Source organism: Falco peregrinus, chromosome 6 (genome assembly GCF_023634155.1).
Source record: "Falco peregrinus isolate bFalPer1 chromosome 6, bFalPer1.pri, whole genome shotgun sequence".
In the NCBI taxonomy this organism is placed as follows: domain Eukaryota; kingdom Metazoa; phylum Chordata; class Aves; order Falconiformes; family Falconidae; genus Falco; species Falco peregrinus.
The window spans coordinates 10304179-10316750 of NC_073726.1; the positions used below are offsets into that span (position 1 = coordinate 10304179).

At 44.7% G+C, this 12572-nt stretch overlaps 1 protein-coding gene across 3 annotated transcripts in view; it reads left to right on the top strand.

The window, feature by feature from the left end:
- The first annotated feature begins 1845 nt into the window (after positions 1 to 1845).
- The window catches only part of WASL (WASP like actin nucleation promoting factor), a 58151-nt gene continuing 47424 nt past the window's right edge, over positions 1846 to 12572 (top strand). For all 3 annotated transcript variants that reach the window (XM_055807575.1, XM_055807573.1, XM_055807574.1), the window contains exon 1: positions 1846 to 2308. In XM_055807575.1, the coding sequence (XP_055663550.1) occupies positions 2189 to 2308 (120 nt within the window). In that variant the 5' untranslated portion in view covers positions 1846 to 2188. The remainder of the gene's footprint in view (positions 2309 to 12572) is intronic.

A 12572-nucleotide genomic window follows, 5' to 3' on the forward strand; every position in this document is an offset into this window, starting at 1 on the left:
TAGCACCCAGAACTCTCTTTGAATGGCAACATCTACACAGTGAATTACAAACCATGAAAGTTAACAGCAACGAGAAAAAAAAATATCAAGGAATGCAAGTGTTCAGCAAGGTGAGGAGAGTACCAGCATGTACTGTATTCTTAGCTATTTACATTGTGACCACCAACAGGGGTATGTAAATTTCCTTGAAATGCCTTTGGCTATAAAATAATTGCTTTATGAAATAAATTAAAAAACAAAATACCAAGGGTGTTGTAAAATCCTTCCATGTGTTTTATCTTTTTACATGCATTTTCAATGAGCAACATACTACTAATACTCTTTAGCTAAAGTATTTCCCCTTCCACTAAAATATATACATACTTACACAAGAAAGGAATGAAAATCAAAGAATCTAGGATTGCTGAAAAGTACTCTGGAAGCATTGGTTCATACAGTTTTTCCTTTACAGCAAAGGCCCAAGACACTTCTGTGAGATCTGCAGATTGAGGAGTCCCATATATGCATGTATTTTAAATTCAGTTTATGCTGTAAACTCGGGATTCTCAACCATATTGTCCCTTCCTAACACTTTTGGACAACTACAGGCTCTTAAGTACAGTGAAAACGGCCTATAAGCAGAGCAGAAGGGCTTGCCATCTGTTCCTGCCTGATCTTTTGGAAGACACGAAGCCAGTACAGCTTCGTACAAAGACTTGTGTTCACAGGTTTTCCTCCTGTGCTTCTTCAGTTCTTTCCTACAATACAAAGTAAATCACCATGGGGGGGACTGCTTTAGCATCTTCCAGATGGACAATGAATTTATCAGAAGATGCGATGCTAACACATTCTTCACCTCAAAACGCCAAGAAAACTAGCAAGGTGCTCACTTGACATCTGATTTTCACCTTTGCACGCAGGAAGCATGAACATTTATTTTGTGCAACGGAAAGCCAGGCTGGGCATAAGGCTGCTGCGCTCTGCATCTTCAGGCTTCGGAAGGTCTTCAACTCCACCCCCGCTAGCGGCTGTCACGCGGGGCGAAGCAGGGGGAAGCGAGATCTGGCCGACAACGGCTGTTGACGGTACCCACTTCTCCTCAGGGGCTGGCCGCGGGGAGCCCGAAGCGCCCCCCGCTATCTGCAGGTGTCACCCCGCCCGGGGCAGCCCGCGGCGTGCAGCGCCATGGCGGACAGCCCCGCGCCCGCCCCCCGCACCGCGCCGGGCGTGACGCAGCCGGGCGGCGACCCCCCGCAGCGTCCCGCCTGCCCTTACAAAAGGCGAACACGCGTTTGCGTTACAAATCACGCCAGGTTTCACTGGAAGCCAAAGGGCTTCCGACACGCCGCGGCTGCCCCGGCCCCGCGGGAGGCCCGGCCCGGCCGCCCTGCGCACTCGCTCGATGACGGGCTTCGGCTCAGGCCGCGGGGCGTTTAACGGGTGTCGCGACCTCCCGCGCGGCCGGTGACCCCCCCGCACTGCCCCGGCCCCCCCTCGCCGCGGCCCTACCACCCCTCTGCCCCGCGGCACCACTGGCCGCATCCTTCTCACGCCCGGCCCCAGCGGCTCCCACGGCCTCCGGGGCAGCGCCGCGCCAGTCCCCGCCGTGCGGCCGCGTGCCGCCGGGCCCCATCCGGGGAAGGCGGCGGCGGGGGCGGCGGCGACCGCGCTTTCCTCTTCTTCCTCCTCCTCCTGCCCTGCTCCTCGCTTCCGCCCAGCAACGGCCAGGTCGGCCTGGCAGGTATTGCGGGGGCGGCGCCGGCGCTCACCAACGGACCGCCCAGGCGCGGCGGGGCCGGAGCGGAAGGCGGCGCCCCCCCCCCCCCCGCACGGCGCATGGTCGCGGCGGCCGCGCGCTCGCCGGCCTCCCCTCTGGTTGCCGCGCGCTGTGGTCTCGCCCGCCCCCGCTGCCATGTTGGATCGTGCGGCCGCCGAAGCCGGGCCGGAGTTGGAAGTTTAGCGCCTCTCGGAGGGGCGGGCGCGATCGGCCGCCGGCGCGGAGCGGCACCGGCGCGGCTGCTCCCGTCCCCGGGCCGCCGGCAGCTGGCCGAGGTCCCGCCGTCCCTCACCGCTTCCCTCCTTCCCCGGCCCCGAGAGGGAGGCTCCGCGATGCGGCTGCTGTGAGGCCGCGGCGGCAGCGGAGGAGGAGGGGGGCCGCGGGCGCCAACGGTCGCAGGGCAGCGAGGGCAGCGCCGGGCCGGCCCCGGCCATGAGCGGCAACCCGCAGCAGCAGCCCCCGCAGCCGCGGCGGGTCACCAACGTGGGCTCCCTGCTGCTCACCCCGCAGGAGAACGAGAGCCTCTTCAGCTTCCTCGGCAAGAAATGCGTGGTGAGTCCCGGCCCGCGGCGGCGGGGAGGGCAGGGGGCGGCTCGCGGCGCTCCCGGGCCGGAGACCCCCGGGCCCGTCCCCACCCCGGGCGCGGAGGGCCGGGGCAGGCGGGGGGGCGTGTGAGGACAGGCCGGCCGGGGCGCCGGGAAGTTGAGGGCTGCGGAAGTTTCAGCCGGCCCGGCCCGCTCCGCTGCCCCGTCCCGACGCCCGGGAGGGGGGCGGCGTCCGCAGGCCTCGCTCCCTGCCCGCCTCGGCCGCAGCGCTCGGGGCGGTGGGAGCGGAGCGGAGGTGCCGGGGCAATGAATGGCGGCGGCCGCGGCCCGCAGCGGTGGTGGCGGGGTCCCTGGGCCGGCGCGGCCCGACCCGGCGGGGCTGCCAGCCCCGAGCGCTGGGCCCGGCCTCGCCCCTCCGCCGTGCCGGCTGCGGCTGGAGCCGCGCTGGCCGTGCCGGCTCCGAGACCGCCTCGGGCTCCGGTGCGGGCTCCGTCCTTCCGCGCTCCCCTGTCCGTCGGCACCGAGCTCCCGGGGGGCGGCTGGTGGGGCTCAGCCCTGCCGTGCAACTGGGGGGCTCTGCAGGGGGAACTGCCCAGCAAGGGAGCAGCCGCGGAGCTCGGTGGCAAAAGTTCTGGTTGCTCGACGAGGCTGGGATAAGGCTCAGGTGCACCTGCGGCACAACAAAGCGATATTGACGGAAGTTGTAGGAAGGCTTCTATCAGTGTTAGGCCTGCCTTGGATTTAGTCTGTACTTTTTCTTGCCTAAACAACAGCTTAATGTACTCAAATGCAACCTAAATATTGCATCTTTTCCTGTTTATATGTGCCTGTGTGTATATATGTATATAAAAGGGAAACGTAGTGGTTAAACCAAAAAGCCTCATAGTACATATGTTACCAAGTATAACAGCAAGTTCTTAATTTTCAGAATACCTTCTGTTATGTTAATATAAAACTGTATTAAAACTGTGCTTGTCTGTATTAAGAACTACTTGAAGGCTTCAAAAGTTAACCACTTCCTTTAGAAAAGAAACAGCTTTTAGAAAAAGAGGATTTTTTTTATGAAAATAAGAGACAAAAAGTGCATATTTTCTTTTTTTAAAATTACTGTTTGGAAGCCATTGAAAATCATGTTACCAGGCTGTCTTCTGATGTTTTGCATCCAGTGCCTAGCATACTAGTGTTAGGCACTGTCCATCTTGCTGTAACAGTGAAGAGTATTTAATGAACTTTAATTTGTGGTTTAAAGCAGGATATCCATGCAGTCATAATAGTTCCACATACCTCTTTGGACTTTGAAATGGTATTGTTGATCAAACTGACTGTTGCAAGGAAAGCGTAAGGCGCAGTAACTTAACAGGAAGTAGGTGATATTTACATTGAGGTAGGTTAAGAAAGATGCTGTCGGAGTAACCAAGTTGAATGATTTAGAAGGTGTGACCATAAAGGATGTTTTCTGAAAAGTAATAGATGTGTGTAAAATGGCTTCAATTAATTAAACTATTTTCAGGCACACATTTCACATGTTTAGCTCCTTTGGAAAAAAAAAAACCCAAACCCAAAACACTTCTCTAAATTTAAAAAATAGTGTATGAATTTGTGTAAGTTGATTTCCAGTTTGTTTTTCTACAATGTGGGTTTTCTTGTCAAGTGAACACACTTTTTGGTTTTGTTACGCTCAGCTGTAACACTCACCTACTCAAGTTCTCAACTTTTCTGCATAAATAGCATGTTTAAAGCAGACTTTGGAGGTAAATGTCTATGTAGTGTCTGGGTGTCATGCGATTTGTGGCAGTCTGACAGCTTCATAGATGTAACTTGCTTTGTATTTTTCTTGAAACTACGCAGCCTTGTGGTTTACACTGAATCTTGGATGACTTTCCAGTTGTAGCCTATTCTCTTCCCCTTTTCCCTCAGCCCTATATGCTCTCTAGCTTAAGCACAGTCTCATCTTACTGTAATTGAGGGTCTCTCCTCAATTGTGAGGACTTGAGCATTGAAGCTCTGGAGATATTTTTTGGCTTACTGTGCCATGAGCCAAAAATGGTGACAATTCAGAAAGTAATGATTGAACATCTCTGTCCCTTGGTGGGGCAATGTCTATCAGAAGTGGAGTGGGTATCTGGAGATGGAAACCACTTCGGCTGTCTAACTTGAATCCACGATGCCTGTCAGAGCCCAGCAGTACTCTTGATACTGCTGACCTTCTAGCCTGACTCAGTGTTGGCATGCTATGCTGATAAATGCCTTTTTGCTGTAATGTACGTGATATTTGATCTCTTAACATCCGTGTCTGAATTATTCATTAGTGAAACTTCAGACTGTAAATGCTACTTTTTAAGAAAGGAAAATCTTGTGAGTTTCATAGGATGCTAGAAGTTTGCTTTCCCATCAGCTGAATTGTCTGTGCTACTTGGCTGCTGCAGGTGGTGTTTCTGTCAGTGTGGGGCATGGATCTGCTACTGGATGTGATTTGCATCTGCCATGTCGACATAATTTAAGGTTATATTTTACTTGACCTTGTGTTTAGATCACTAGTGAAATGAATACCAGAGGAGCAGTTAAGACATTAAACTATGATCCTAGATACTCTTTTGTAGTAATAAATCATAGTGCTCTTATGGAGGGCATAATGCTGGTATCAGTCCTGAGGGGCTTGGTTAAGCAAGCACATGGTGCTCTGGACCTGATTTATTTCGACAGTCTTTCCTTTGACTCTGTTTTTGACTGATAACAAGGCAGCTACTTTGAAATAACATTGAGGTTTCAACTGCTCAATTTTCATTCTGCTGAAAAGCAAATGAATTAATAAAGTAGCTTAATTTTGATTGATACTCATAACCTATGAACTCTGATACTGACATAATTTCAGTGGCATCTTAAGTAACGATGACTGGTAAACACAAAAATGACCTGGGCGTGGGGGAAGTGGTGAAGAGCCATTGCTGTGCACGTGTTGCTGAGACTGATACCATTTTCTGGACTATGCTGATACTTTGGGAATCTCACTGACTAGTAGGCAAATGTACATACAGAAGTTTACTGCCTTTGGGGGTTTTATTTCTTCCTTTTATTTTTTCCCCTAACTTGCTGAGCTGTAAAATACTTATCTGAATCTACAAGCAGTTAAAATACCTTTGGCTGTGACAGATCAGGCTTTCAAAACCAAGCTACTGGCTAACAGTTAAGGCTGCAACTATAGTTAATTTGGTTGAAATATAAATCCAAATGTAGAACCACTTGCAGTAGGCATCCAGCATAAGGTAGCATAAGGTGTAAAATTTACTGTCTGTAGAAATTTTTCAATAACTAGTTTTTATCATAATGTAGAAATAAAAGCTTATGTAAACTTATGATGAAATGAGCTATGAGATTATTTTTGTGCGTATTAATGAAATATATTTCTGGTTATGCCAAACTTGGATGGTTTTGCTTAAGTCTGCTTCATTATAAACCAGTCACTTTAATTATGTCCAAAGGAATAAAAATGAGTTTTGTAAGTGAAAGCAAATGCCAGGTGTCTCATTAATAATTTTTAACAAAGAAGATACTTTAATAATTTGCATTGTTAATATTGGTCAGTAATGGTACTGATGGAAAAACTAGCTTATTCTGTAGAAATAATTTTGTGTGAGGGGCCTTAGGAAAGAAAACATGAGAAGTATGTGCTTGATAACATTAGAAGCAGGCAGTGGAGTATGGATATTTTACACTGCTTAGAAGTAGGACTCAACACTTGGATAAGGTGTAACAAGTATGGCTAGGAACAGGTTGTTATTGTTAAGATCTTGCCGTGGTTGATATGGTAAACAGGAACTAGTAAAGAATGCAGAAAGAGAAGTGACATAGTAATAAAACAAGAAAACTGTTTTGGCTGCTTTTAAAGTGCATGTGACCAGTGTAAGATTGTATGTCAGAGCCAAAAGACAAACTACAGCAATAGTTGAGATGAAACAAAATAAAAATCTGAATGGCAGTTATCGCTCCTAACTTATAAAAAATTAAGGTTTTATCAAGAAAGGACTTCATGCCGTTTTTGTAAACACAAGTAATAAGACTTGAAGATGGACTACAGGTCTGAGTAATGGGCAACTTCATGTGGCTGAGAAGTGTTGGGACTCTTCAGTTTGAATTTATGCTGCAGGCTCTATATCCCAAAAAGGTTGAGATTGTAGTTTGGAAAGGAGTTCCCACTTGAACAGATAGAAAGAATTGAATCATCAGTTCAGTGGTCATCTCATCTTTGCATGTGTTTTTAAATGAGATGCAGGAGGAGAAGAGAAAGTGTATAAAGGATAGGGTCTTGTGGAATATTGAGTTATGCCTGTATTTCTTTTGAGGTCTGTCCTGTTCTATGTGAAAAGACATGCAACATCTTCAAATGTCTCACTAGTTTCCACAGGAGTCACTTCCCTAAACAACTTGTCAGTAATAACCTTCTCTTCTTGAGACAGTTACATTGGTTTTTGACAGTTCCTCTGAACCAAGCCTGTGCCTAAAATGCTGTTTTTCACAGAAACGGATCCGATCAGATTCTTCAGAGCCAGTGGCTTAGCCATCATACTCGGTTAGGGGTCCTCAAACTTTTTAACCAGGGGGCCGGCGCGCGGATGAAGCGGCAGGCAGCCATCTGTGGCTGCTTGGTTTCCCCCCCAACCACCGGCTGGGGGGGGGGGGGGGGGCGGGGGGGTCTGTAAATACCGGGGGGCCGGATTGAGGACCCTGGGGGGCCGTATCTGGCCCGCGGGCCGTAGTTTGAGGACCCCTGCTCAAAGTGCCTCCGTGTATTTACAGTAGGGTTACTTATCATGAAGTGTTTCTCATGCTTGTTTTCCTCACAGCTTGCTACTAAGCTAAGGTGGTGAGCTGTGCTGTAAACATTCTGTACCCGTGGCTGAGAAATGTTTTGAGATCACATGTGAATGCTCTGTGAGGCATTGCATCTTGTAGCTGTATGTATTTGAGACAAGGCTCAATTCACCAAGTTGTGGGGTTTGGTTCAAGAGTGAGAGACAGAATTTTAGATGTTAAAATACCATTACTGTCAGTAGACATCACTGGTTGTTACCTAAATCTCCTATTCAACTTACTTTAAAAGCTCCCAATTATCAGCTGAGTTTCTGTCTTTGCTTCAGTGACTGTAGTGGTTACATCTCTCCTGACCATGCTTGTAGCTCGTATGTTATACAGGTCAATTTGTGTCTTGACATGCAAGGTGAGTTCTACTACAAATTTCAGTTACTGTGTATCTCCCTCATGAAGTGTTATGTTATTGCTAAACAGAAGGTGTTCTAGTAATACAGGCCTGGAACAAGTACCTCTAATCTATTAACGCTTCAGTGCTCTTATATTCTCTTCTGAGCTACTTCATAGATTTTTCTTCTTTGCTTTGGAGGTGGTCAAGTGCTGAAAGTCTCTTAGTATCTCCATGGTTAATCGGCTGGTCAAGTATACCACACATGCTCCTGATAACATGCTGTGGAATCTTACAGCATACAGATGCAACAGAATGAAAAAAATTTGTACTCCCAAGCTGTTGTGTTGTAACTTACCAGCTCTTCACAGCTAAGAACCAAGAGGAGAAATTTAGAAGAGTGCAAAGTTTTAATGTGGGATTCAGATGAACAGTCATGTTTTGACTACGAGATTTCCACCAGGATGTCCAGATACCACTTGTTAGGAGAATATTTAAGGAAGGGGTAGTTTCTTGTTAGAAGATAAAGACTGAGTTTACTGTTTCATGCAAATATGCAAATGGAAAGACTCTACTTTATTCTTCTTTTAATGAATTGATGTGATTTCTGTGCAATATCTGATTATAAATACTGATTTGAATATGTTATCACTAGAATGTTTCCTCTGTGCATATTTCTTCTGGTGCTCTCAAGGGTTTAGTATAAGCCAGATTTGTAGCAAGTAGAATGTATAAGATCATGCTTATTCCATGAACTTTCAGGGTAAAAAAGTGATAATGGAGAATGTTCTAACTTCAGATCTTGCATCTCTCTTTTTTTTTTTTTTTTTTTTTTTTTTTTTCCGGAGTAGTGCTGGTAGTTCTGCCTGAAAAAAAATCCCTGTCTTTTCTGTAGAGCTTCTTACGATCCTTATTACTCTAATGTTAGTGTCTCTGTAGTGCTGAAATTAGGAACCTGTTTACTGCTATCAGTGGTAAGTAGTGGCTGCAGGTGCCAGCAATGGCAGCAGTTGCCACTGGCAGCTCCTAGCTCAGTGCTGGAATAGGTAGAGTGAAGCATTCAAGTGGTTTGTACATGATGAGTGAGTGTCATGTAGGAACTTTGCAGTATTTTATTGACCAACATGACAGAAAGCTTAGGCTTGATTCTTTCATTGACCTTTTATAGGCAGAGCTGTCTGCAGTGGAGATGGGGTTTGGTGAGTTTTTAAGTGCTTAGTTTGTCAGAGAAAGTTTGCAGTTCACGTAAAGCAGTGTGGTAAGATTTATGGTGTCCTCTCTTCCAGTGAGTGTGTTTCATAGGCTCGTCTCTTGAGGAATCTTTGTAGTACAGAAATAAAACTTAGCATAGTGCAGGAGACTTATGGTTTTATGACCTAATGCCTAGATAATAAAATATAGGAAGTAACAAAAATGTGTCATGGGCACTAGACAGAGTTGCTTATTGGTAAGTTAGGGTACATTTTCCTCAGAGAAGGTTGGCATTATGTGTTACTTGGGTGCAGAGGGATTTTTTTTTATTATTATTAGCCAGTTTGTTTTCCTTGTAACAATAAAGCATGCAAAGTGGATTTAGTGTTTTAAACAGCCCATTCTACCAGGACATGACTTGGATGCTGTGCAAGATAGTTTTGTTTCTCAGGGTATTTGCTTGGGTACGCTGGCACACTTAACTTCTGTGGCTTCTAGACATGTTGTTTATGCCTGGATAATCATTAAAGTGGGCACGGTAGGTGTGCAGTTACCTTCAGGGACAGTTGCAGTTAAATTTGAAGAGCCTAAAGTTTGCTGTGATCTTCATGACAGGAGCAGTGTACTAGAAGGGCCAATTGGAAGAAGATGAGATGTAATCCAAACAAATCATAGGGATGCTTTCTTAGAAAGCTGCTCGCTTGCTTAATTCTTAAAGATCAGTAGTGTATTTTCTGCTACCCATGAGTTAAAGCTAGCCAGTTTTCCTGACACCTCTTCGTGTTTATGCAGTGAATGACACATTAGGCATTTCAAATTAGAATGCCTGTGTTAAGAATATATGATTCTGGAAGAAGTTCATTAAATGAATTACTCAGTTTCTGTAGACTTAATGTTCTGTGGAGAAGATCATGTTGCAGAGCTCCACGACATATTGGCAGATTGCAGTTCACCTTAGGTACTTGCATCTCACTTGGTGAGATTGTTTTCCCTGTACTGTTTGTTTGGCTATCCTTAAAATCATCGCTAAGGCAGCTTTTTTTTCTTTTTAAGTTTTCTGAGAAACAGTGTTAATGCATTTTCCAGTTCTCCAGTGTGTCTAGCTTAAAGCTGAAAGATCACATTAATGCTTGCTAATCAAGGTGTTTCCATTTCTGTAAGATGGTTTCACACACCATTTTCCCCTTCAGAACTTTGTGTAAAGCTGAATTCCCCTGCATTCATCTCATTTCCCTTCAAAGCGAATGTGTCATTTTGCCTTTATCTTCCCTTGTTAATTAGCCACTACACAGCATCACAGTGGTGTAGTTATATGGGAACATATTCTGTGCTCACCGAGTATATTTTGTTTGCAGGCGTACTGTGCCTGCAATTTGAGAAACACCAACCTAATGAAAGAAAATGTGGCTCTCTCCTCTTTGAAAAGCTAAGAAAATACTAGTTATTTGAACTCCTAATTATGGAAAGATAATTCTTGCCTCTAAGATTGCAAAGGCTTTAAAAAAAATGTATTTACTTCAAAGTGTTATCGATGATGGTTCTCCCAAAAGTTAGCAAGCATTTGTTGAGATTGTTTACAAGGAAGGTTGTGTTAAAATATGGATTCCTAAATAACATTCTCTGAGTATTAAATAACAAGGCCTAGTACTTGTCTTGCTGTCTAGGCTGAAGAACAAGAAGAATATTTGAATACAGGAATTTGGCACTAAATTGTAAATACTTTCTCCCCTCTCAAGATGACAGCAAAGAGATTTGTTTGTCTGTGACTTGCGGATAAGGAAAGAAATTAGTATTAATTTGTTGTATTAGTATCTTTCTGTGTTAGGGATAAAGAAAAGAGATCTTTTACAACCTTCTTAGTACATTTTTGTTACAGAAGCAGTAATTTATTGACTTAAAAAGAATTTTAGTTTCTGTGTTGAAAATAAAGCTTTAATATTTTTATACAGCAGATTATGGTGAAGTTGGTAATGATATTTTAGGAATTGATTTAACCACTCTTTCTTTTATAAGCCACATCCTGCTGATTTGCTTTAAAGTCCTGCACAGTGACCTCTGTCCTCAGAATTTTGTGTCTCAGCTTTCTTCAGGGACTCGTTGCACTCTTACTATTGCACACACACTTTTTTTTTAAACAAGTTTTCTGTCCCAGCAAAAGGGTTTCTTCCCCTTACGTCCTCTTCCAGCCTTGTACCTCTGGTGCTTCCAGGATCTTAATTTCTCCCTTCAGCCCCTGCATTCATGATCTGCACGAACATCTCCATGTAGAAGTGTCTCTCTTCGTCACTGTTCTTCCCTCCACTTCCTTCTTCTCAGTTCCAGAAGTGCTTTGTTCTTGCTGATGAGCTTTGTGTCTCAGCAGACATGATAGTCCTACCCATACTCAGTGCTGGGGTAGACATGGCTGATATTCTTCTAACTCAGCAAAGCACTGCATGAGGAAAGAGATAAGGAGAGGAGACAGTCTCTGTGCCAGCCAGATGTTTGCTACTGCTTACACAGAGTGCACTTCAGCCTGAGATAAGGCCATTAGAGATTTCTCTTCCCATTTCATCTTCACTGACTCAAAATTACCATTAATGTTGCTATAGAAAAAGAGAACTTTAGGTAGATGAGAGGGGGAAGCAAAACCCAGAGTATGATATTCCTCAGGCTTCTTGCACTGCTCCACCCTCCACTGCTGCTCCTCCAGGGAGGACCAGACTCTCCAGTTTGTAAGCTGCTATATTAAGAAGCTGTGTACTGGAAGATACGGCTTCAGCAACTCTACAGGCTCAAATTTGAAACCACAGAATTGCTTAGTCCAGCTTTGAGTGAACTGTAAGTTATTTCCTGCTCCTTTAACCATGTGATGGCTCTCTCTCGGTACAGCTAAGATGTGGTCATTCTTTGTAAGTAGACGTTTTCTTCCTTTACTCTCCCTTAGTCAGCCAAAGCAAATAGAAACATCACTTGGCTTACGATACTAAATATACACAAAGTCATCCAAATAAGCTCGTCTCTGTAAAACTGCTTGATTTTTGTGGTTAACTCAAATGAGGAAGAAAATTATGAACATCCTGTAGTGGTATGTGTTCTGTGCAATACCACAGGCAAAAGCTTCCCCTTGCATTTGCAAAGAAGGAAGCAGTAGTTTCTAATACATAAAATGCAGGGCTTTATTTGCCTTTAGTCTGTAGTTAAGAGTATCTCAGGTATGAAATTCTTTTTATAACTAGGTACAAAGAATTATTAGCATTTGTATTTTCAGTAACCTGGCAATGAACAATTAAAAAAAAAAAAACCAACCAGGTTTGGGACTTAATTTTGTGCAATTTTATATCAACCGTTACTTTCTAGCCATACAGTAGGTGTTGTCATTTTGACCTTTCATAAATAGTGTTGGTCTCTCTAAGTGTTATACTGCACTGTTAGCACTGTTCCCAGTTTGTGTAGCTGGAACTTTAAATTTCAAACTACGCAAGGTTTTAAAGTGTCATTGCAACAGAAAATGCTGATTGCACTAGATCTCTAGAACTCAGTAAAGATTCAACCACTTATCTAATTAAAAAAAATAAATCAGTTTTGTCTTTGAAAATTTGTCCATATCATATTCGGATGCAAATATTTATATACTTGAGAGACTGTTACTATATCTGTATTTCTGCACAGGGCATGCCCTTCCTTGCCTTGGTCTACAAGATGCCACACACCTAGTGCATTATGCTTTTATTTGATAGGACAAATGGAGGTAAATTTGATGCTAAATGTTTCTCTAAGAGATGTAGATCTTTCTTACTCTGCAGTTTTCACTTTACCGTTGTCTGTCACTTAGGAGGTCTGTCTTTCAGTGCTTCAGTTCTTCAATGAAACTTTTCCTTAACAGTCTCTTTGAACTTCTCTGGCC